Genomic DNA, 24,713 nt, shown 5'->3' with positions numbered 1-24,713 from the left:
TCAATATGATTTCGTTTCAGCCCAAATTATATGAAACTCTCGGGAATTTGATTTGACAAGCTTATTGAAGAACATAGCTTTAGATATAAAATATTTAAGAACCCTAAAATAATAAGGAATCACCCAAGTAAAAGTAAGATATTGATGGATAAGAATCACGGTGTTCCAAATGTTCCAACTGGACCTATTACACGATCCAAGGCGAAGAAGATTCAACAAACATTCATTCTTCATCTACAAAATTGGATCAGCTCGGTTCAACCATCATTTCTAAAATTAGAAGCTAACACGATCCAAGGCGAAGAAAATTCAACAAACATTCATTGTTCATCTACAAAATTGGATCGCCTCGGTTCAACCATCATTTCTAAAATTAGAAGCTGATACCATTGACGAAGGACAATTGAATATTTGCACGGTTGAAGTTGGAAAACTTTAAAATGTCAACAACAGGGTTTGAACCTACACGAGTACAAAATTGGATCGGCTCGGTTCAACCATCATTTCTAAAATTAGAAGCTGACACGATCCAAGGTGAAGAAAATTCAACAAACATTCATTGTTCATCTACAAAATTGGATCGCCTCGGTTCAACCATCATTTCTAAAATTAGAAGCTGATACCATTGACGAAGGACAATTGAATATTTGCACGGTTGAAGTTGGAAAACTTTAAAATGTCAACAACAGGGTTTGAACCTACACGAGTACAAAATTGGATCGGCTCGGTTCAACCATCATTTCTAAATGTCAACAACAGGGTTTGAATCTACACGAGTACAAAATTGGATCGGCTCGGTTCAACTATAATTTCTATTAGAAGCTGATACGATTGATAAAAGACAATTGAATATTTGCACGGTTAAAGTTGGAAAACTTTAAAACGTCTCTTGTCGTGAGACTATAAATACCCACAATATGTTAGGAAAAATCAGATTGGTGAATGAATGAAATTGAGATCTCGAATTGAGACGTTTTCCTTAGAAATTCGATCATCAATTTTGCCATTTCTAAGTTTCAAGCCATTCTTGTGGTAGAATTGCATCTGAGCCATTCAATCAAGCCTTGATCAAGTTAGATTGTGGAGTGACTCAATTTAGAACAAGGTTCCAAATCTTGGTTGTAGATCTTGGAGTAATCTAATTATAGCATTGTCTCTTTGGTTCATCCAAATTTCGTATAAGTAGGTGTTAATTACTTTGATTCAACGATTTTTGCTAAAACAAAAGCTTGGATGGTTGAGCTGAGAATTAAGGTTGTCTTATCACTAATTGCCTTGATAATCAAATAGTTAAGGAACGAAAACTTATTTGATCATCGAAAAAAAAACTTAGCTCTATGCTAAAAGAAAACACAAACTTAAACCTTTTAACTCCGAGACATTAATGATCTCTTACATTCTAAATAAAGAAATTTATTATCTCAAATATTTAATGTTAGATGGGAAGGAAGCATATGTGGTAAAGAGTGTGAAAATCTCTCTCTAGTATACACATTTTAAAACCATGAGGCTGACGACGATACGTAGCGGGCCAAAACGAACATTATCGGCTAGCGGTGAGTTTGAGCTATCATTTAAATTCCAAACCTTTAATTCTCGAGTATTTAACATGTACCCATGAAACAATATCCGACGATACATTTTGAGTTAGGTAGACAAGATATTTGAAATAATGGAATTCTTTAAATAACATTAATCCAAACAACCTCAATTCTCAACAAAAAAAATTGCCAACACAATATGTTTTGCCTTAATTGTCTCATAAAATCTTCCATTTTTTTGGTAATTTTGTAAATATTGTAAATATGATCGAGTTTCAACCGTAAAATTATTGTCCGTAAATTGCTGAATGACATTATAATTAAATTACAAGTTTAGTCCGTGAAAAGATTTTGAAAAAAATTTAAAATTTAAATCTAATAAATTATTAAAATTACGAGGTTAACAAATCATTTAACCTATTCAATTCGGGTTCAGAAATGCTAATCCAACCTATAAGGGTTGGGTTGGTCCGGATTGTCAGGTTGAATGTACACCCTTAGTTTAAACTGAAAAAAATAAGAGTGCGTGGGAAGAGATTTCTCCCTATTTATCACCGCTCCTAAGCTTATCCCGCTCTGTCATAAACGAACACGATTCTCTACAATGTTATGATATTGTCAACTTTGAGCATAAGCTCTCATCGCTTTGCTTTGAGCTTCCCAAGAAGGCCTCGTACCAATGGGTTAGTATTCCTCACTTATAACCATTCCCTAAATTAGTGGAGGTACGACTTCCATCATCCAACAATTATTAGATTTATGAAAGAAAATAGGAATTATCCCTTAATTTTTTTTTTAAAACAAATATTTTTATAGAAAATATATATAAAAAAATAAAAAATATTTTGTTCCAAGAATTGAAATAAGACGACGGAAAAGCTTCCGGCACCCTGAAAAACATGATGTCACGTGAAAGCGACAGCATTTGGATTAACTTCCTTCACCTACCAATGTTCTTCCTACTTCTTCGGAGTCTTCAATGATCCAATTTTCCACAATCTGTTCGTCACCTCTCTCGGTTTTGTTCTCTCTCACTCTGTGTTTCCATATGTTGTTTTAGATATAAACACACCAGAGGAACGATCTCTGTTTTACTTCAATTTATCTTGTTTTCTGTGCCATTTGGATATTGATTATGGCTATGGCGCTTCCCTTTACCTCCAGTCAACTCTCATGGAGATCTCCCGACTGTTCCCAATCTCTCCCTTTCCTCTTCTCTCGTTATCGCCTCACTGGTCCGTATTTGCTTAAAAGTTGCGTTGGGAGTGGAGCTCGGCGTTCAGCAAACCGTGATTGTCGAGTTTTTTGCCAATCTAATGAGGTAATTTGTGAAGTACCTTATGGATGTATGGATTGAGATTTAGGTTAGTGAGAATTAGTTGTGATTGGATAGGTCTTTCCTTGAATTTTAAGCTTCAATTATATTTGTTTTTGGTCGTTGTAGCAAGAAATTTCTTACTCATTTTTCCATTTTTGCGCTATAATTTCCTTTTGTGTGCCTAATTAAAGATCCCATGGGTGTCAGTTCTTATTAATTCTGGTCTCTGTGGTGGGGTTAGTGATACGGGAACGACAAAGAACAAGCTGTATTTATTTCTTGGATTACTGGTAGAAAGGAGATCAATAATGTTCTTTACGGCCAAAAGTTGATTTCTACCTACTTTTGATGGTTTTCCATTTTGCTGAGGATCTTGAGTTGATTTAGGTATAGCAATTGAAAATGGTATTTGGAACGAAATTGCTTTAAATAACTGGCTGGAATAATGTTTATTCTATAATTGTAGTCTTTAAGTAACTTCTTGCAATACGTGTTGTACTCTATTATTCACCTAACCTATTAAGTTTGGTGGGACTTTTGAAGAGGTGTGAGATGTTGTTAGCCTGTTCAAACTAGAAGTCTAAGTTCTGAGGGTGTTTGCTTACACAGTCAATATGATCTTCTTCGCAAGAGGAATAGTGAGACTCAAAGATCATATTTGTATTAGCTTCTCCTTTGCCTCTGTTTTTTGGAATGCCCTTATCCAAGCTTTTGGTATAATTGAACGGGTTGATTTCAAATTTGGCTATCAAATGAAATTCGACATGGTTGTTCAAACAAAATTTTCAAATCGTATTTGAATTTTTTGATGTTTATTTTTCTGGCTTTCTCTCATTTCCTCTTCCCTGTCCTTTTCTCCCTCTCGCTCTGACTTCCCCATTTCAGCTTCTTGGCTTTCTTGTTCCACCTTCCATCCCCCTTCTCCTTCCTTCATCATTCTGATACAAATTTTTAGGTTATTCGTACAAAAACTCCCTTTTGGCAGGACCACCCCCATACCCAATAACATTACCATTAATCTTCACACTATGTTGGTGGTCCACCCTAACCAGAAGCAGGAAATTCCCTTTGGAATAATATGGTCAAAATCTTCCTTTGGATCACATGGCTGGACAGAAATTATCACATCATTGGAAAAGAGAGTATATAATTCTACTTACTTGATCTTATTTTGTCTACAGAAGTCACTTGGTGCAAACTTGGGATTTTTTTTGTAACTACTCTCTTTCTTATATTTTTACCAATTGGAAGGCTTTGTAACCCCAGTTACCCTTTCGCGTTAAGAATGGCATCGAGAAACACCTAATCAATCTTATCAAAGGCTTTTTTCAACATTGAGCTTAATGCCGACCTCTTTCCTCTTTTTCCTTTTCCATTATCAATGAGTTCACTGGCTACGAGAGATGCATCGAGAATTTCTCTGCCAGTAACAAAGCAGACTGATACTCAATGATGGTAGAGGGAAGGACCATCTTGAGTCTCTATGAGAGGACTGTTGGCATGATTTTGTACATACAAGATATAAGGTTAATGAGTTTGTAGCCCCCCACAGATTTTGCTTCCGTTTTCTTGGGTATAAGGAAATATGTATTTCGTTGAGACTTTCTTTGATGATGTCATTACGAAAAAGTCTTGGAAAATTCTTTTGATATCAGGCTTAAGAATGTTTCAAACCTTTTCATAGAACTCTGCCGTGAAGCCGTTCAGACCGGTGTCTTATTAGAGCCCAAATCTTTAACCTCTTGCCAAATTTCCTCTTCCGTGAATTCTTTCTCTAATTCCAATGCCTGTTGGTGGGAAATAGGATTCCAATTGAGAGGGGTAGGTAGGAGTCTGAGACCCATCCTTTTTAGTGTTTAGCTTTTCATAGAATTTGATGAACTCGCTTTCAATCTATTGGTCAGTAAGTACTCTTCTGCCTTATGTATTGAGAATTTCCATAATGGTGTTTTTTTTCCTTCTTCTGGCAGCAACAGTACGGTGGAAGAAACTGGAATTGGTATTCCTTTCATATAACCATTTCATCTTACAACTCTGTTTCCACATGATTTTCTCTTGGATGGTTAAAGTCGTCACTTGAGCCTTGATTGAATTTCTTCGAGTAACTTAAACCGTCTGTATATCCTGTTTCCTCAATCTCATCCAAAGCAGCCAACTCCCTCAGCTACTGTTCTTTCCGTGTAGAGATGGAGCCATTTGTCTTTTTGTTCCATATTTTAATAGTACCTTTTAAGGCTTTTAATTTCTCGATAAATCTGTGTCCAGGCCAGCCTCTTAAAGGAGAGTTGATTGGGATAGTGGTCAGAAGTGTCAAATCTCTTATTAACCCAAAAGTTTAACCTGATGGGTTATGATAAATTTAATGATATGTAAACACTCTATCACTCCTCATTCGTGGGCTGTGATACCATGTTAAATTACTAATTAAACCTAAAAACTTAAGCTGATGGGTTAATGATAAATTTAATATTATGTTTAACACACTAGAAGGAAATTACGTTTTCAAGCCTTTTCACCAATTCATTAGGAAATCTCAAATTGAAGGATTTGGGAGAGGTACTTTAAGTGCTTTTAGGATTTCCAAAATCATTTTTGCTTGTCTGACAATACACTGCAGAAATTTTAGAAGTGCTTTTTTATTGGCTAAAATCATTTTTCGTATCTCCCATTAATATACCTGGATGGACCCTCTGAAGTATAAATGCTTCTTTAAGAAGTTCTTATCGATAAAGTGCTTCACATAAAAAATCACAATTCTTTAAAGTCATTCTAAACTCACTTGCAGTTGATAGAAATCGGCTTCCACGCCCTTAGTGATGGATTATGTATTCGAACTTTCATTTACCAGTTATTGAAACTATTAATTCCCTATATGACATCAAATTTTCATGATGTTTTGCCGGAGGTATCATGAATATCAATGCTTTATCTTAATTCATTCTCCCATTCTTCTTCGCGTGCTAAGATGTTTGCATTTTGATGTTATTATGCTATTTTCTTTAAACTTATTGATTTTTTTTCCTCCATTATAATGTAGACAGAGACATTGCAGTTAAGGAGATATTCTCCACTCCTCGAAAGTTCTTTCGTGCCAGGTAATAGTGCAACAGTATCTGATGACTGGCAAGCAGTTCCTGATATTTGGAGGTCTTCAGCAGAGAGGTATGGCGATCGGGTAGCATTAGTGGATCCATACCATAATCCTGCTTCAAAAATGACTTATAAGGAGGTCAACTTTCTATATTTCATCCATTTTCTTTTTTCTTACGGAAAATATGATCCTAATATTTGTTCCTTCTTACTTATCAGTTAGTTGAACTTGATATCATACTGTGGCTAAAATTTAGGACCTGTTCCATATTTTCAATTCTGCCCCAATAATTTAAATATTATAGTGGATTGTTGCTGGGGACTTAAGTCCTATAGATTGATGGCTGACCATCTCGTAGTTTTCACTGGGATATGAAATTACTTGTACAATAGCCCAAAAACACCTTGGATTTTATTACGTCTGAACCTTTTTCTTTTAACGTCATAAGCAGAATGGAATTTATAGCAATGTTTTGTTTGGATTTGGAAGCTTAAGAAAGATGTTAGATACAGTTTGTCAGTTGGTTAAGCAGGAGTAGAGCATAAATATGAGGATAAATGTTACACCACCTTGGACTTCCTGACTTCTGAACCTTTTTCTTTTAATTATAAATTTGAAAATAATTAATTCTATCACCTTTTATGCAATGAATAAGCGGGTAATTATGGCTATGAGTGAATAATGCATTCATACCCTTTTGTTAGTTATGAATTATTTGCTTGTTATTCAGCAAGTACTAATTAATTTTAAGATAAAGTAATGACGCTGAGTTTATATTTTGTATTATTACTTTAGTGAATCACTTGTGTCATTTATTATTATTATTATTTTGGAGATGACCAATGTGATTTAAATCATGAAATAACCATTTTAGTACTTATTTTCAAGATATTTCAAACTTGAAATTGAATTTGTCTTGTAACCATATTTTTATAGAAGCATAGAATTCTAGCTTCCCCAACATTCCTCACATATACCATGGGTTAAACCCTAAAGTCTGCTTCAGTCAGTGATTATTATTATTTTTGTTTTAGCAGGGAACCAACACGCCATCTTGTTTCTTATATTACTTTTAAATCTAACATGTACAAATATTTTATCGTATTTACATTTTAATTTTTTTAATTTTCAGTTAGAACAAAGTATCTTGAATTTCTCTGAAGGCCTTAGAGCCATTGGAATAAAGCCAGATGAAAAGATTGCACTCTTTGCTGATAATTCATGTCGATGGCTTGTTGCTGATCAAGGTATGTTTTGATTATAAAGAGTTATATTTAATTTTATTGCCTTGATATGTCATTAGCTAGTATACTGTTACCCTTTATTCCTTATTTTCCTTTCATCCTCTAGATTGATATATTATGTTCTTCTCCGGCCAAGGAGATAAGAATTCTCATTGCTACAAGAGGGGACCAAACAGGGATTCATATCCTTGTTATGCAGTAGAAAGAATGTACATTATAAATTTTCATCATGAATAACTGTTCAAGCAAAAATTAGTGTCCTCAAGTTGAAACCAAACTGTTTTTGAAGTAATAATGGGAAACCTAAAATCGTGATTGATTTCAGTTATACTGGTGAGACACTTGATCTGCATTCAGTTGGTATGTATATGCTATTTATGGATTATGGTCCCTCATTAGATTTCTTGTTTCCTTTTAGGCTTAGATTTTGAAGATCTTTTGTAGTAATTCTTTAGGAAGTATTTTGTATTGCTGGAGATCCTTCTTTAATTGGATTTCCTTTTGTGGGCTTGGTTTTTTGTGTGCCCTAGTGTTCTTTTAATTTTCTCAATGAAAGTTGTCATGAATTTTATTTTTTTGAAAAACTCAGAGTAAAATGTGGGCAAAAGTCAAAATTGAAGTTTGTATATGTTTGAAGCGAGCGATAAGTTCATCTAAATTTTGTCAGGGAAGGTCACATTTGTTTCATAGAAAATGTTTCAATCATTTAGGATTTGAAAACTGTCTTATTGGTAGTTTAGCTTCTACACTTTTTCCTTATATTTTTTATCATTTGGATTCAGGTATTATGACAATGGGAGCAATTAATGTTGTTAGAGGTTCAAGATCATCTAGTGAGGAGCTGTTGCAAATATACAATCACTCTGAAAGGTTTGTTTGAAGCCTAATTCAGTCAAGAGTCAGAAGTATTTACATTATTCTATATACAGAGTCTGCTTTAGTTTGATCATTATTTTATATTAAAGACGTGGATGCCACACACATCAATTTCTAAAAAAATAGGGCAATGATACATAAAATTGGTTCCTATTTAGTTTGGTTAATTTTTCCTTTTTTCATTTCTTTACAAATTGCTTTACCATAGTCTTATGTTACTGAGACAGTAACGGTTTTAATGTCAACTATTTTTCCTTATAAACTATATCATATACATTAAATGATTCTACTTTTATTCTTCACAGTGTAGCATTAGTTGTGGACAACCCTGAATTGTTCAATCGAATTGTAGAAACATTCCATTTGAAGGCATCCATGAGATGTGTCATTCTTCTATGGGGAGAAAAATCTAGCCTGGCTCATGAGGGAATGGATGGCATTGCAGTTTTTGATTACAATGACATCGTGGATATGGGACAAAAGTGTCGTAAAGTTATGCTTGATTCTCATGATGCTAGTAAGTTGTTTAGCTTTTTGTCAAGAAATTCGGACTCAGAAATCATAGCAGGTTTTACTGTTTGATCTCTTTGAACTTAGTCCTGTTCATATTTTTAAGAATCTAAGATGACATCCCATCTCTCTATTTTGAGGCCTGAGGGTTTGTAATTTAAAGGTTAACAGACATCAAAAGAAGGGATCCTGGTGTAAACTTGAGCTAAAAGAGTATTATATCTACTTTGCATAAATTGTTTGGATGTCTTTAGAAAGACAAGATCTGGCCATCTTATTGTTCTCATTCTTGAAATCACTAGTTTAAACTTAGTGTTTTAAAATAACTAGGCATTTTTGTCCTTTAAAAACCTTATCAACATTTTGTGTAACTCTTTGGACAATCTAGTGTAGGTTCTAGTTGGCAGGAAAAAATAAATCGTTGGCAACCTATTAATGTTGTATCTTTCGGCCTCTACCTTTCTTTTCATTCAGTCGATCTACCAAGTGAACTTGAAATTTTCCCTCTATTTTTCTTGATAAATAGATTTAGTTTTCATGCCATCCAATCTGTTCAAAGTTGTCTAGGTAACAAGCTTGACAAAAACTTTATTATTTCTGTTTCTTTTTCCTTTCTGCGAAGGCTATCATTTTGCCATAATAAATCTAATCTTGCACATCTAAAATGCTCAAACTTTACTTGGTACTTGGTTACCTCCAAATCCCATTTCTCTATCTTTTAATTTTCTCATGGAACTGATCCACAGAGCAGCATTATACATATGAAGCTATCAGCTTGGATGATATTGCTACACTTGTATATACAAGTGGCACAACTGGAAACCCTAAAGGTGTCATGCTTACCCATCGAAATTTATTGCACCAGGTTTGTTTGATTACTCTCGTTCAGTTGTTTTTGTAGTACGAGGCTACTGGAACCATAATTCTCACTACATATTTGATGCTTTGTATTCATTAATCTGTTTATGAGTTTGGTGTTTATGTTTGATTGCCGCGTATTCTTATGTTTAGGCAGTTATGTCGGGGCTTATTAAAGTTCTAAAAGTCTTATTAAAGAATTTGTTTAATGATCTTTTAATATATTCTTTTTCATTAATCTATCTATGACTTATGTGTGTGTGTGTGAGATATTATATATTATAAAATTTCTGTTCTTTTAAAGTCCAATATTTTCTTACAATTGATTTCACTAAAATGTGATATCTTCTCAATGGCTGCTTTGTATGTCAAAACATTTTTCAGATAAAGAATTTGTGGGATGTAGTGCCTGCTAAAGTTGGGGATAAATTTCTAAGTATGCTTCCACCTTGGCATGCATACGAACGGGCTTGTGAATATTTCATATTTACATTTGGAGTGGAGCAAGCTTACACAACAATAAGAAACTTAAAGGTACCTTTCCACTGCTTAAGATTGTGTAACTGCCCGTGAGCTTTACAATGATCATTCTCTTGGGGATTTTGGTTGTTTAGTGAGAAAATATTGCTAAAAATTTAGATGTTTTGTTCCAGTAGAGGGGTGTTAAAAAGATTGTGGAAGAACTCGATCAACCCAATCTAACCTATACAATGTGGGTTGGGTTAGATTTAAATAAGTTAAAATTTTATGGGTTAGATTGGTTCATGGATTCGTTCAAATGAGTTTTTGTCGAACCGAATCATTCGTTCAAATGAGTTTTGGTTGAACCGAATCAACTCGAACTTGTTATTAACAATAATAAAAATTTCTTACGGCACAATTGTATACATATATTTATTTTAGTCGTTGCGTTTTGGTTCGGTTCTCCCTTTTTCCTTCATATTTTTGGGTTCAGTTTTAGTTTGGCACTCAAAGCACGCTGAATCGAACCAATTACATCCCTAACCATTTGACTTTTTATATTTTATTTTTGAAAATTGTGCTTGTTTCTTTACCATTTCCTTACCATGGTTTCATCTTTTAAGGAAAAATATTAGGATTCATAGTCAAATTCCAAAAACAATCACTTCTTAGAAATTACTTTTTTACTTTTCAATACTTCGGTTGGATTTTGAATCGTCCCTAAAAAGTGGATAACAAAACAAAAAATGCATAGGTGGAAATAATATTTATAAACTTACTTTTCGATACCCAAGAACTAAATGGTTATTATAGGACTTTTTTTGTTTATTTATTTTTATTTTTATTTTATGAGAAACATGCATTCCTTCAATTCATTGAAATGTAAAATTACAATTATACTGGAAATATGATTGTCTTTTTTTTTTAACTCCTCCCATTTGAGTTTGTTAGGACGATCTTCGTCAATATCAACCAGACTACTTGATTTCTGTTCCATTGGTGTACGAAACACTATACAGGTACTTGGGGTCTCTCTGCCTCGTTGATATATTTAATATTATTTTTCTTGGAATTGTAAATTAGAAGTTAAATGATTTTGTTGAATTGCTTGAACTTTTAGGGATCTTTAGTGCATATTCCAAAATAGTTTTAGGTTAAATTACAGCTTCAATCTTTCAAGTATCTAAACTTTCAGTTTGAGATTAATAGGTCCCAAAATATTTAAAATATCTAATAAGTCCCTTAAATTTAAATGTGTTTCAGATTGGGGTACCGGACGTATTTGACATTTGTAAAAATTAGTTGATCTATTAGATATAATTTTTTTTTTAATCTACTGGACCCTAATTAAAATTTTAGGCACCTAGTGGACACTATTGAAAGTTCAAAGACCTATTACACACTCTGCAGAATTCAGAGACTTCTGGGCACAAAATTGAAAGTTTAGACTCCTTTTTAAAGTTTATGGTCAAAATAGACTCAAACTTGAAAGTTCAAGGACTAAACTTATAATTCAACCATACTTTTATTATCTATTTTCCTCCTATTTTTATCATATGGTATTAAATTTCTATAATTAAAGGTGATTAATTTTAAGACATATCACATATATTAGCCCAAACAGATTACATAATCAGGGTTTTCCATACTCCAAATGTAATAGTAAAGAGCATTAATGGCTTTTCCCAAAAATGAAAAGTTTGAAACATCTCCATGAAATTTGTTTAATGACATTCTTTAAGATTTTGTCAGTAATACTGTCAAATGTAGGTGCTTATGAATCTCCCAAACTTTTAATTTCTTTTGATATCTCTTGCTTGTTAAAGCGTCACTTCATCTAGCCGTCTTTTATATACATCAAAGAAATATAATTAGTATTTCCTCTTCCATCTCCTTGTTCTTCACTCTACTAAACCCTTCTTTTATAGCTAACTCCAAAATGTCATTCATTCTTTTTTTTTTTTTTTTTTGGTTACTAGACAAGCGAAAAAAGACGAGTTCTTATCTCCTCTTTTTACCCCATTAGGCTCTACTTTTGCACACGTCATATAGTTCTCTTTTTCCACTCTTTCCTTGGTTCTTTCTCCTCTTCTGTTAAAGGTCTCCTTTTCTTCCTTTAGGTCTAAGCTGTTTATATTTTCCTCTAGGCTTCCCTTCAAGAAAGAATACTGCCTTAGTTTTCTTGGCATTATGTTTTAATTTCTCCAAATTTCTTAGCTTTTTTATTAGAATATTTGGTCGAAGTACCCCTCATTTTTACGTTTCATGGAACTTGTTCCAAGTTGTTGGCTGTCTTGGCCATACGGTTATTAACATTCTCTTTCCATATATCCTACCCTTGTTGTCTTAGTTATATGTTCAGATGGCTCTTCATGGTTTTATGATCTCATGATTCTCCCAGCCATATGTCTGTGTGTATATACATGTATATTAATTATACTCTGCCTTTTTCCAGTGGAATTCAGAAGCAAATATCAGCAAGCTCAAATGCACGTAAGCTTCTTGTGCTTGCATTCATGAAGGTCAGCTTAGTTTATATGAAGCTGAAGAGGATCTACGAGGTTTGGGATTGGAACTTCTTTGCCATCAAACTGTTTTTAACTACATTCTTAATTCTTGTTCATACAAATCACTTTGGGAGGGGAAATCCTCTATTCTTTCAGGGGAAACCTTAGATATTCTATTAGGAACTCTCACGCTGACCCTCCGTTAACATTTCTATGAAATTAGCAATATTCCTAGAACTGGACTAAAACGTAAAATCTTGCTCTCATTATCAAATTAATTAGGGATGCATAGCAATTTTTCCAGATTTAAGTTGATTAGTGGTGTATTCACATCAACAAGTACTTGTGTAATCAAGGTTTCCATCTCTAAATTATGAGAACAGCATAATAGTTGGCTTTAGTTTATTTTCCTAATTCATTTCAATGTCAACGACCAGACAGTATGGGATATTCCGTTGTTACTTCTGCAAAATTGGATTTTATTTGCAGTTACTGTTACTTCTTTTTTTTCTTTTTTTTCCCCTTCTTCCTTTAATTTGATTTAGTTTCTTATTAAAAAAAAAAAAAAAAAAAAAAAAAAAAAAAAAAAAAAAAAAAAAAATATATATATATATATATATATATATATATAGGACATCTTGTCGTATTTCTCATTTTTTTTCTTCTTTCTTTAATTCGATTTAGTTTCTTATTTTAAAAAAATATATATATATTCATTCTTACTGAGACCTAGTTACATATAATCTACTATTTTATGATTTCATGTTTTTCCCTCAGGGAACCTATCTAACAAGAAGCGAGGTTCAACCTTCTCATATTGTATCTGCATTGGACTGGTTATTTGCAAGAACGGCTGCTGCAATATTGTGGCCAATTCATATGCTGGCAAAAAAATTAGTCTATAGCAAAGTTCAATCTGCAATTGGCATATGGAAGGTCTTCTTCTTTCTTTGATTCAATAAATTCCTTATAACTTGCATGCATAACTTAATCGTTGTGTGTGTGTGTGTGGGGGGGGGGGGGGGGGGGGGGGGTGTTTGGGAACTTGGTGCTAATTTCTCCTCTAGCGACATTTTTTATTACGACCTATGGAGGTCTAATATGTAGTTACAGCACTCAGTTCACTCATGATTTTGACGCACTATATTTGCATGAACGATGTTCCCTCTGAAAAAAGAATTGCTTGAAAGAAATTCCATACAATAAGTGTGCCTAAAACATTTGAAAATCATTTTAATATACATTTAAGGACTGGACGTCTGTCTTTATTTAATACAATTAAACAAGTGGATGAAGCTTCTCTTCTAGTGATTTTTTCTTTGTCTATTCTGACTAATCAAACTCAGTCTACTTATTACTTTTCCTTTCTATAGTTTCCTTATTGCGTACTAATTGTTCTTTTCACCTACATTTCCTTTTTCTTTTTCCTCTGTGGGTGTTTTCTGACAGTTTTAACGTCTTTATACACTCTTTATTTGGATATTTTTATGACATGATTTTTTTTTTGTCGCACATATTCCATTTATGATATATTTTATTCATAAAGTGATCAATCATGTCAAAAATGAAGAAGAAAACTACCCGTAATTGCTAGCATTCTAATTTACGTGCCTGACATGTCATGGACACAACTTTATGCTTCATAGACAAAATTTTCTTTAGAACAAGTTTTGGATCGACAGACTCAATCTGAGAAGATGGCTTTTTTCAGTTTGTATTATCTTATGAATATTGTCACCAAACATCTTATTTTTATTTGGGTACCTTGGAAACTGTTATATTTGTTGACAAGGCTCTTGAGATTTGAAGGATAACTAACCTTCTCTAGAATCTGCAGGCAGGCATAAGTGGAGGGGGCAGTTTACCTTCACATGTTGATCTTTTTTTTGAGGTCAGATGCTTAAATACGTTTGATAATTATTATCAAATTTCTTTGCTTACAATTTATATGATCAAGCATTCTTTCAGGCAATTGGCATTACAGTGCAGAATGGTTATGGTTTAACAGAATGTTCTCCTGTAATTGCTGCTCGACGACCTACCTGCAATGTAAGAAACGTCAAAAAGTCAATCTCTATGGATGGATATCGTACTTCTGCATATTAATTTCATTTTATCTGGAACAATATACATTATAATATTCTAAGTAGCTTTCTAATTGGATGCCATCCTCGTATAAAACATACATATTTTAGTAAAATTTAGAGTGTGATGGCAATAGTTTGACAGAGTAATAACAAATTTTTTCCATGGAAATTTTGAGATTCCATACGAGCATCGTCTAACCGTTATAGATCATCTGCTGCTTGTATCTACTCTTCTTTGTTATGGATATAAATCAGTATCATATTGGGTTGAAGTGATGCCAACCCTTTAATATTAGCAACCATCGGTGGTCATTTCCCCTGTTTCATAGTTGGAAGCTGCCCTTGTAAATTTCAAACTAGCAGCTTTTATTGTTCTGGCTATGAAATGGCTTTAGAACATTGTAATGACCTTTCTACCTGTGGACTAGAATACAACATACAACTCTGATGTCTTTAAATCAATTCTTTAAGAAGATATATTATGTACTTCTCGACTCCTGTGCTAAGATTAGTTTTGCTATTTGCTTCATTTTGTTTTCGAACTTTTCTACACCTATTGGCAGATTATATGACAATTATGCAGATTTTAACTTTTAAAGGTTCTTGGTTCGGTTGGACATCCAATTCGGCATACAGAGTTTAGGATTGTAGATATGGAAACAGGAGATGTTCTCCCACCTGGATCAAGAGGCATTGTTGAAGTTAAGGGACCTCAAGTGATGAAAGGTTACTATAAGGTATTTTCACGTCTGAATCACCTATAATGAACACTTCAAAATCCTTGTGTTGTAATGTTTTTCATTAATATCAAATTCATCCAATAATTATTAGATCCTACAACTATATATATACCATAAATGATCTCGTAGTTCAAAATTTTGATATTTCTTAAGAACTGTTATGTCGTGCAGCTCTATAGTTGAACTTCTCTTTTATGGAGATCACTTATATGCACATCTGTAATTATTTTTCCAGGAATATATAGGAGTAGGTGCTGTTATCTCCTGTATATGAATTAGTATAGTTTTACTTACTAATTATATTAATTAGTGTAAATATAAAATACAATCCTTAAGGCATTAAATTAACGACAAGAAAGAACTGGATATAATTATTATGTCCAGATTTTATCCGTAGTAAATTGCTAGGTCACATATGCTTTAACCCTCTCCCATCCAAAAATGAAGGGGAAAACACCCTTCCAGTACTGAATTTCCTTCTGTACGTGAAAAATATTGCTCATTAAGTTTTAAATTCACTAGACTAATTATAGTTTTAACAAATAATTTTCATTTGATTTGATATCAGAATTCATCTGCCACACAACAAGTCTTGCACGAAGAGGGTTGGTTTAGCACTGGGGATATCGGGTGGATTGCTCCTCACCATTCGATAGGCCGGAGTCGTCGTTGTGGAGGTGTAATTGTTCTTGATGGGCGGGCAAAAGATACTATAGTTCTCTTAACAGGTAAAAAGCTCATAAAGTGTATTAATCTTTGAGGAAGAAAAAATATTTCAGTTCTTTTGTCCCCTTCATGTATTTCAGAAGTCTAAGAGCTTTCTGTTAAGATGTTTTATCTCATTGAAAACTCTGGTCAACAGTTTTATAACCATTTCAAATTTATCTTTCTTGGTGAAAATAGGTGAAAATGTTGAACCAACAGTGCTTGAGGAAGCTGCCATGAGAAGTAGTCTCATACAACAAATTGTGGTTATTGGCCAGGTGGAGTTATAACATCTCATGTCATATATCATATCCGTGTATTGACTAGTCTGCTTTCCTTGACTACTTTTTTTGTGAATTTCTTGTACCATTACTTTACATAATCCAGGATCAACGACGGCTAGGAGCGATTATAGTTCCGAATGAGGAAGAAGTATTATCTGCAGCAAGGAAATTGTCTGTTGCAGATTCAAGTACAGCTGATTTTAGCAATCAAACATTGAAAAATCTGATTTACAGTGAAGTGAGAAAATGGTGAGACTTCATTTCTTCCCTAAGTTATTAACGTTTCCTATTTTCATCTTATACCTGGTTAACAATAGCTACCCAATATTTGTGGGTTTTAAATGTAATGGGTTTGTAACAACTTAAGTCCACCGTTAGCAGATATTGTTCTTTTTAGGCTTTTCCTTTCGGACTTACCCTCCAGGTTTTTAAAACACGTATGCTAGGGAGAGGTTTTCACACCCTTATAAAGAATGCTCCGTTCCCTTTTGCAACTGATGTGGGATCTCACAATTCACCCCCCCTTCAGGACCTAGCGTCCTCATTGGCACTCGTTCATCTCTCTGATCGATGTGAGATCTCACAATTCACCCCCCTTCAAGGCCTAGCATCCTCACTGGCACACCGTCCGGTGTCAGGCTCTGATACCATTTGTAACAGCCCAAGCCCATTGCTAGCATATATTGTTCTCTTTGGGCTTTCCCTCCAAATTTTTAAAACGCGTCTGCTAGGTAAAGGTTTTCGCACCCTTAAAAAGAAGGCTTTGTTCCCCTCTCCAACTGATGTGGGATATCACTGTGTCTGGAAATATACGTACCCATATTTTTCCGCCGCGTCGTACATTTCATGTCGTTACCTTTTGTCCTATTCGATTTGTCTAGATGTGATCCAAGCAGGTCCAAGTGTTGAAACAACGTCTCCCAATACGAGATTTTAGTAAATAACCAAATATAACATTAACCATTCGCAAGTATATTCCCAATCAGAAGTATATTTGCTAAGAAGCACGTCAATGTAAACCTTATGTTTTTCAATTCCTATTCATATTTGTGATTTTCCCATGTTTATCATTAACCATTGACTAAGTTTTTAGTCTAGTTCTGAGAAGAACGAAAGATCATCGATAGCAATATAATATTTTGATTTCATGCAGGACTTCAGAATGTCCATTTCAAATTGGACCAATCCTCGTTGTCAATGAACCATTCACAGTATGAAACTCTTGCTCACCATCATCATCTGATTTTGATATCTAAAAACTTGCACTTTTGCCAATCCTTTCATTGACTTCTAAATGTTTTGTATTGTAGATCGACAACGGTTTAATGACCCCTACAATGAAGGTTCGAAGAGACAAAGTTGCTGGTTATTACAAGAAGGAAATTGAGAACCTTTTCAAGTAACTTGGGAGATTTTAAGTTAAGTCAAAGTTATGTTCATTTTCAGGTAAACAAAGCATAATAAATTTACGGGCAATAAGTTCTATTAGTCTCTGGCTTGGACAAAAGCTTTGAGATTATCCTGTTTATGAAACTCTTACCATTTTAACTCTTACATAAATCATTGGATTTCCTTTCTAAGTTTGTCACATGGAAAACGATCGACGAGAGGATGGCTTCTCTCTCACGGATAAATTACTTCTCTGCATTAATATTTTCCCGTAAAACCCGACATGTTCGATTTCCAACCACTTTTAAACGAGAAAAGAGAACTACCCTCTAAGCTTAAGTATTCCTCGATGACTTATAGGATACAAGTAACTCGAGGGACAGGCCAAAAGAATCTTGTTTAGGGGTGAATTAGATAACTCGTGATCTAGTGTTGGTGCTATGATTGCAATTAAGCCTATGGTGTGTTTAGTTTATGATTTGGTAATGTAATGTATTAAGAAACAATAAAAATAATAGATTCTTTTAGAAAAGTGTTTGGTTATGTTTCAATTTTTATTGATAAATGAGAATAAGATAATTGACTTTGTGAGTTTTCTTTCATGGAATTGGTTTTGGACCACCTAATCAACACTTAATTATATGGGTTTTCAAATTAAGTAATGTAATTTAATTTTCTTACAAGATTAGGTGAGGTGTCTAATCTAACCCGAACATTCATGGGAATATATAAATAGACAGTTATGCTTGTAGTTTTACTTCTATTAAAATAATATATATAGTTTATTTTTCATGTTTGTTTCAGTTTGGTTCCGTTCTTGAACTTTCAAGTTTGTGTCTATTTAGTCCTACTTTAATAAAATGTTTAGTATGTTTTTAAGTGTTTACTTGTGTATAATAAGTGATACTTGAGGCGGTTCGGAATTTTAAAAGGTATAGTTTGAGTTAGGGTTTTGTAAGCATGCCTAAAGTTGAGACGTTTCAAGATTAACCTAGATATTTCTAGTCGAATTAGGTCATCTAATTGACTTCTATTTGGTAAAAATGTTGGGCGCGTGCCAATTTTGTCTTAGACGGACTGGTAGTCGTGTCATGTTCTAGGCTTGATTTCACCTACAACATTATTTTCGTCCCATTAAATTTTAATTAATTTTATAATATTAATTATACTACCATGAAATCAATTTTTTTTTTTTAAATGTTTTTTTGCTTCCACATTTTTTAAAGGTAACAATAATGGGTTGAAAGATGGGGCATTGATGGGAAAAGATATGTCCTTTGATGAACATAAAAGTTATTTTTGTGATTTTTGGGTGTTCAATTATTACCAATTTCTTTCACAAAATTAGAAACAAAATATTTTGTGCTTGAATTTTCAACCCACTACTCATTATAAACTATTGAATAATAACGCTAAAAAAAAAAAAAAAAAAAAAAAAAAAAAAAAAAAAAAAAAAAAAACTCATCTTTAAGATTTTGTCATTATCTAATTATTTTCAAATTGATTTATTCAACAATAAAAAAAATAATGATAGCGAAAAAGAAAAAAAAACATATTTAACTATTTTTTTCCACCTAGTTATTGTCGAAATTAAAAAAAATGGTAAAAAAAAAAACATTTTATTCCGTTATATATCTTAAAATATAGAATTAATAATTAGATTAATTAAATTCTTAATTTTTCATAAATATTCTCGAGATTTCATTTTAAAATCAACCATATATAATTTTTCACATTTGTATAAAATTATTTAAATATATAAATTAAAGTAATATTAGAAAAAAAATATATTAAATTCAATAAATAATAGTGAATTTTCATTGAATTCTAATTGTTTTTTTTTTTAATTTTATTTTCTCGACATATTTAGGGAGATTTCTTTTTAAATTACTAAATTCATTTTAATTTAAATAAATGCTTTTTATTTATGTTTTTTTTTAATAAAAAAAAAACACTAAATTGGTCAACAAAAAGTATTTTTTTAATTATTAAAAAACAATAACAATAGATGACGTGTCTTAAAATAAATAAAGTCATCAAGAACAACTCATCTGATTATGTCACGTGTCAGTCCCATGGACAATTGTATTTAATAATCTAAATAATTAGTAGCTTTTAGAGTCATAAATGTCTAAAATATACTTCAATTCTTTACACGTGGTTCACGCATATGCACATGGACTCACTAAACAAACTCATTAACTGAACTCTTTAGGCTAGATTATGCACTAGTGCACAGTCATGTTATCGTAATCAACTGAAAGGAAAGGAACGCAAATAACATCGTGATGTACGCGTCTATACATAACTTTTCATTAGTCATCGGCTACGTGAGCTTGTGCTAGCCCATAATCAGACCTAGCGGGTACGTAAGCAAGCCCACCTAGTGATTCTATGAACACATGCACGAACAACATATATAGAACTACTATGCATCCAACCATACCTAGAAGCGAACAGTAAAATTCAAGGCTAGTCATAAATTAAGGTCTCGAAGGTCTTTTTGTATATTTTATGTTTTTTTTTTCTTTTCATTTCACAACTTTAGCAGTGCGGTCATTTACTGAGTATTTTTAAACACTCGTTCTTTTTATAATAAAGAGAAAGGACCTCTAATCCATAGACGACTTATATTATGGAAACTATGACATTCATTTATACCGTTTTTCCACGTTGAATAATTTTTTCTGATATTTTTAGAACGACATATTAAGTTATTTGATTCATGATTTTTAAGACAGATCTAATTTGAATTTAGATTTACACATATGAATTCATGAAATCGTATATTAAAAATAAAACTATTTTTTAATTTGAAAAAGTGACCTTATGAAAATGAAATAAAATCCAAAAAGTAATCTCAAATAAATGGAATGCCACTTTTAACTTTTATTAATTTGATACATTTTACGATTTTCTATTAAATTTTAAATTATATAAAATAATTTTTTTTTAATTTTTAAAAATTCTACCATATTATTAAGGTTATATTTAATAATATAAAGTATACCGAGTATATATTTACAAATAATATTACAGTGATGAACAAACGGTATAAATTATATATTCATAAATGATTAAATTTATCGAGTATAAACTTTTATTACGAACTATCCCATTTTGATCAATAATAGCTGACACACAGGTCCAATAATAAAAACATGGATGAAAAGACGGGATTTGAAAAAGTAGAAACCACTTTTGCAACTTTTGAGTGTCGATATTCTTATCAGTCTCTTTTAAATAAAAAATCAAATGAATTTTGTGGATTAATTTAATTATTAATTTATAATTTTAAGTGATAGAACTATAAATCAAATTAAAATTTTTTTAAAATAAAAACATAACCATTTTCCTTTAAAATGATAAAAGTAAATATATGATAATGACGTCATTAAAAATAAATAAATAAATAAATAAACAGAAAGAATTCTATATTCATCAAACTTTATTTGATGTGTAAAGGCAATTAGATAAGTGCTTGAATTTGTGACGTGGCAGTCCAATCATGAGAAGGATTCCATTTAATAATCTAATTAATTGATGTTCATTCTAATTTCCCTTTTTATGTAAAAAAAAAAAAAAAAAAAAATTTAAAAAAATTTCCCTTTTGAGTTTTTTCGATATTTATTTGTTTTTATTTTATTTTATTCGTATCTATGAATAATTATTTTTTTGTTTTTCTCGAGAAGGTTTCAACTCTCGAGTTAGTATATTTGAAGGAAAAGAAGGCAAATAGATTCATCGTTAAGTTGAAGATTGACGTTTGGGGCTTTTGTAGCTGCCCACATGCATACAAATTAAGTCATTGCTCTACGGATAGTAGAGTGGATAAATAAAGTTATAGGAGAACATAAAGGCACCGCGCTAAGCTAGGCTCCTCGTTTGATTAGAAGAGGAAGTTCGATCTGGTGGACCCAAGCTTAAAAAGATCCTAGCTTGGTCGTGGCTGCCTAAATAAGTTACTAGATAATAGATAGTTGCAACGACATTGTTAAGGCACTGGGTAGGATAAACTATGGTAATAAGAAATCAACCCAAGGGAAAGTTCTGATAGCAAATGATAAGGAATCACTAAAGTGCATACAGGCAAGAACACTTTTTAGCTTGAATGATTCTAAACGACGTATAATTGCAAAGAAACTTAGCAAAAACAAAAATGCACTTTTTACTGTATTTTCCAACTCTACTTTACTAGGATAACATACATGGTTTTGAATAATATTGTGTAATAACCCAAAATCAATATCTGGAAAATAATGTTAAAGGGTATTAAACACCGCAAGAGAAAATAGAATATCTGGAAAATGTTAATGGGTATTAAATGGTTTGTATGAAAATAATCCTGTAACAAGCATATATAAATATTTCAAGATTTAACTTATGCAAAGACTCTAACGTTCGCATGAAGTATAACACATGGATCAATATAAATTAGAGAAATAATTTTGTAGAAGTTCAAACTTGAAACTGATGTCTGGGCTCACATAGGTTGAAACTAACATCAGCCTGAGCTAATCAGGTAAGTGGCCTTACTATCGGCATGGTTATATTTGATGTTGACACGTGCCCCATGGTTCTGCACGTGTCATATATATTGATATGTATGAATTGTCTGTGCATTGATATGCTTCTTATATGTTATGTATATGTTATAATATGTGAATTGTATGATAATAATTACGGTACGATGTGTTCAAGGATATGTTTGAGATAGGATACGAGAAGGATGCATAAGACGAAATGTAACGATAGGAGTAAGATACGTTCATGAAACGTTAAAGTTATGTTACATACCAAAGTGCTATGGATAGGAGAGATTGATGAAAGAATATGGTTAGGATATGGGTAGAAAGGGATAGGTTTGTGATAGATTGATAGAACGATAGCATTAGTATACGTTCTTGTGATGATATGACTAAGGTACGTTCACGTAATGATATGACTGCGATAGGTATAAGAACGTTAAGGCTATGATAAGTTAGGGAACGATATGACCACGAAGTGTTTACGATATGACATGTTTATAATACGATATATTGTGATGTAATATGTTATGTTTAGATTGTTTTATGTGACCATTGAGGTATTTGTTGTATGAATTGCACGTTATGAAATGACATGTTAAAAGCATGGAGTGTTATGTTATGTTTTCTAAATTGTATGTATACAACAGGTTATAAATGATATGATATCACGATAAATGAAATGAAATATAACCCCGTTAGAATTATACATGACATGAGAATTGAAAAATGAGAAAAGATGTGATATGAATGTAGGACGATAACGGGGTTATATTTAATAATGTCAAAAATGGAAAAATATTGGGAACTCATGCATTATTTTCATCACGATGGGCAGGGGTACGATCATTTTGTTTTACATAATGTTGCCGTGGCGGTTACTAGTTCTAATGGGTGTGTGTAGAGTATATGATACACATCCAAGTTACCCGTTAGGACAATACCGTAGGAAAATAGATTGAAAGGATAGGTTATTGCATTCAAAATAGATTGAAAGGATAGGTCATTGCATTTGGGATCCCCATAATGGGGTCATTACTGAGTATTTCTTTACATTTAACCCCCAACAGTGGGGGTATTACTGAGTATTTCTTTACATTTAACCCCTAATAATGGGTCGTATTTCTTTACATTTAACCCCCAAAGTGGGGTTATAAATTAAGTCTTAGTGACAAAGTACATTATCTATCATTGGCCATCGTACTTGGGTATTTTTCAGTTAGCGTTCTCACATTTGCTCATTTCTTGTTAGATGAACACGACTCTCCATAATGGTATGATATTGTCCACTTTGAATATAATCTCTCATGATTTTGCTTTATATTTCTCCCAAAATGTCTCGTACTAATGGAGATAGCATTCCTTAGTTATAAATCTATCAAGTATTTTAATAAAAAAAAATTAAAAAAAAAAATCTTTCTATTTATAATTAAGATTGATACCTCATCATTTCCGGATTTTTTTAATTATTTTTTATTTTTTTTTTATAATTTATCCTTTTATTTTGGATTATCACGCAATATTTATTAAAAGAAAAATATTATGGATATATATCACCAACCAAATTTGGATCTCTATTATTATTATTATTACTAATATTATTATGTTACTTTTCAAAAAAGAAATTGACTTTCTTTCCTTCACTAAATAATCACATCCATTAAATTTAATTAATTCTTTACTTTATATACAAACTATTTAATAATCTTTATTAAAATCTATATAATTTTTTGTTCGTATTATTTAAGATTTAGAATAGAAAAAAAAAAAGAAAAAAGAATGGAGAATAAAATTAATTATAATTTTTTTTATTTCTTTGGTATTAATGTGTAAATAAAAAATTAAATAAATAAAATGTCTTAATAAACTCAATAATATTACCAACATAATTTTTAAAAATTAAAATATAACCTTATTAATATCGAAAATTAGAGATTTGTGATGCGGTGGATTTTATATTTTATTAATAAAGTGATTGCGTTCCAATTATTAATTAATTAATTAATACGAAGATTAGATATTTTAAGTCCATTAATTAATTAATTAATTATTAATTATATCCTTCCCAGGATTAGACTGCCACGTGATGAATTAAACCTCAAAGTCTGATTGCCTTTATTAATGGTCGCAACCTCATCATCTGATATAGCGATGTGGGAAGAAATTATTAAATAATAAAATAATAATAGGATTGTTCTTTACGACTTTTATTTATTTTGGATCACGTTGTTATCTTTCTCGATAATATAAAATAATAATAATAATATAATACGTACAAAAATAATTTAAAAAAACCACCGCCGCATCCTCACAGACTGACACGAGTCATTCCATGATGTTGATGTCACCCAATATAAAGTTACTCCATTCAAACACACTTCTATAATTGAGCTGCCAAAAACGACAGTATACCTTGTTGATGTAATTTTTTTTTCGAACTTCCCCTTTATTTCTTGTTGATGTGCGATTATCACTGTCATTCACTGTTGTTTTGGCAAAATTTGAGACTTGAAACGGTGTAATCGTAACTTAGAATAAAAATTTATATTACCACATTGTTTAGGTCACTACCATA

The 24,713-nt window shown here is 32.1% G+C and overlaps 1 protein-coding gene across 3 annotated transcripts; it reads left to right on the top strand.

Moving 5' to 3' along the window:
- Positions 1–2,445: 2,445 nt before the first annotated feature.
- LOC111807312 (putative acyl-activating enzyme 16, chloroplastic) lies at positions 2,446–17,803 on the top strand. 3 transcript variants are annotated; one of them, XM_023692977.2, is made up of 18 exons: positions 2,446–2,862; positions 5,897–6,088; positions 7,083–7,197; positions 7,977–8,064; positions 8,376–8,587; positions 9,327–9,445; positions 9,823–9,972; positions 10,852–10,919; positions 12,356–12,461; positions 13,185–13,343; positions 14,245–14,298; positions 14,376–14,456; positions 15,094–15,231; positions 15,803–15,962; positions 16,138–16,217; positions 16,327–16,472; positions 17,377–17,434; positions 17,534–17,803. In XM_023692977.2, exons 1-18 carry the CDS (start codon positions 2,677–2,679, stop codon positions 17,624–17,626), a joined length of 2,205 nt encoding a protein of 734 aa, XP_023548745.2. In that variant the 5' UTR covers positions 2,446–2,676; the 3' UTR covers positions 17,627–17,803. The 3 variants fall into 3 exon arrangements, with proteins under 3 accessions (XP_023548745.2, XP_086985274.1, XP_023548746.2); XM_087129148.1 differs by lacking the exon at positions 2,446–2,862 and adding an exon at positions 4,787–4,858; XM_023692978.2 differs by lacking the exon at positions 2,446–2,862 and adding an exon at positions 5,395–5,764.
- The last annotated feature ends 6,910 nt before the right edge of the window (positions 17,804–24,713 follow it).

Source organism: Cucurbita pepo, chromosome 12 (assembly GCF_057944985.1).
Source record: "Cucurbita pepo subsp. pepo isolate OVF chromosome 12, ASM5794498v1, whole genome shotgun sequence".
NCBI classification, from domain to species: Eukaryota; Viridiplantae; Streptophyta; class Magnoliopsida; order Cucurbitales; family Cucurbitaceae; genus Cucurbita; species Cucurbita pepo.
Note: the sequence above shows the minus strand (reverse complement) of the source record. Positions and strands in the feature narration are given on the sequence as shown.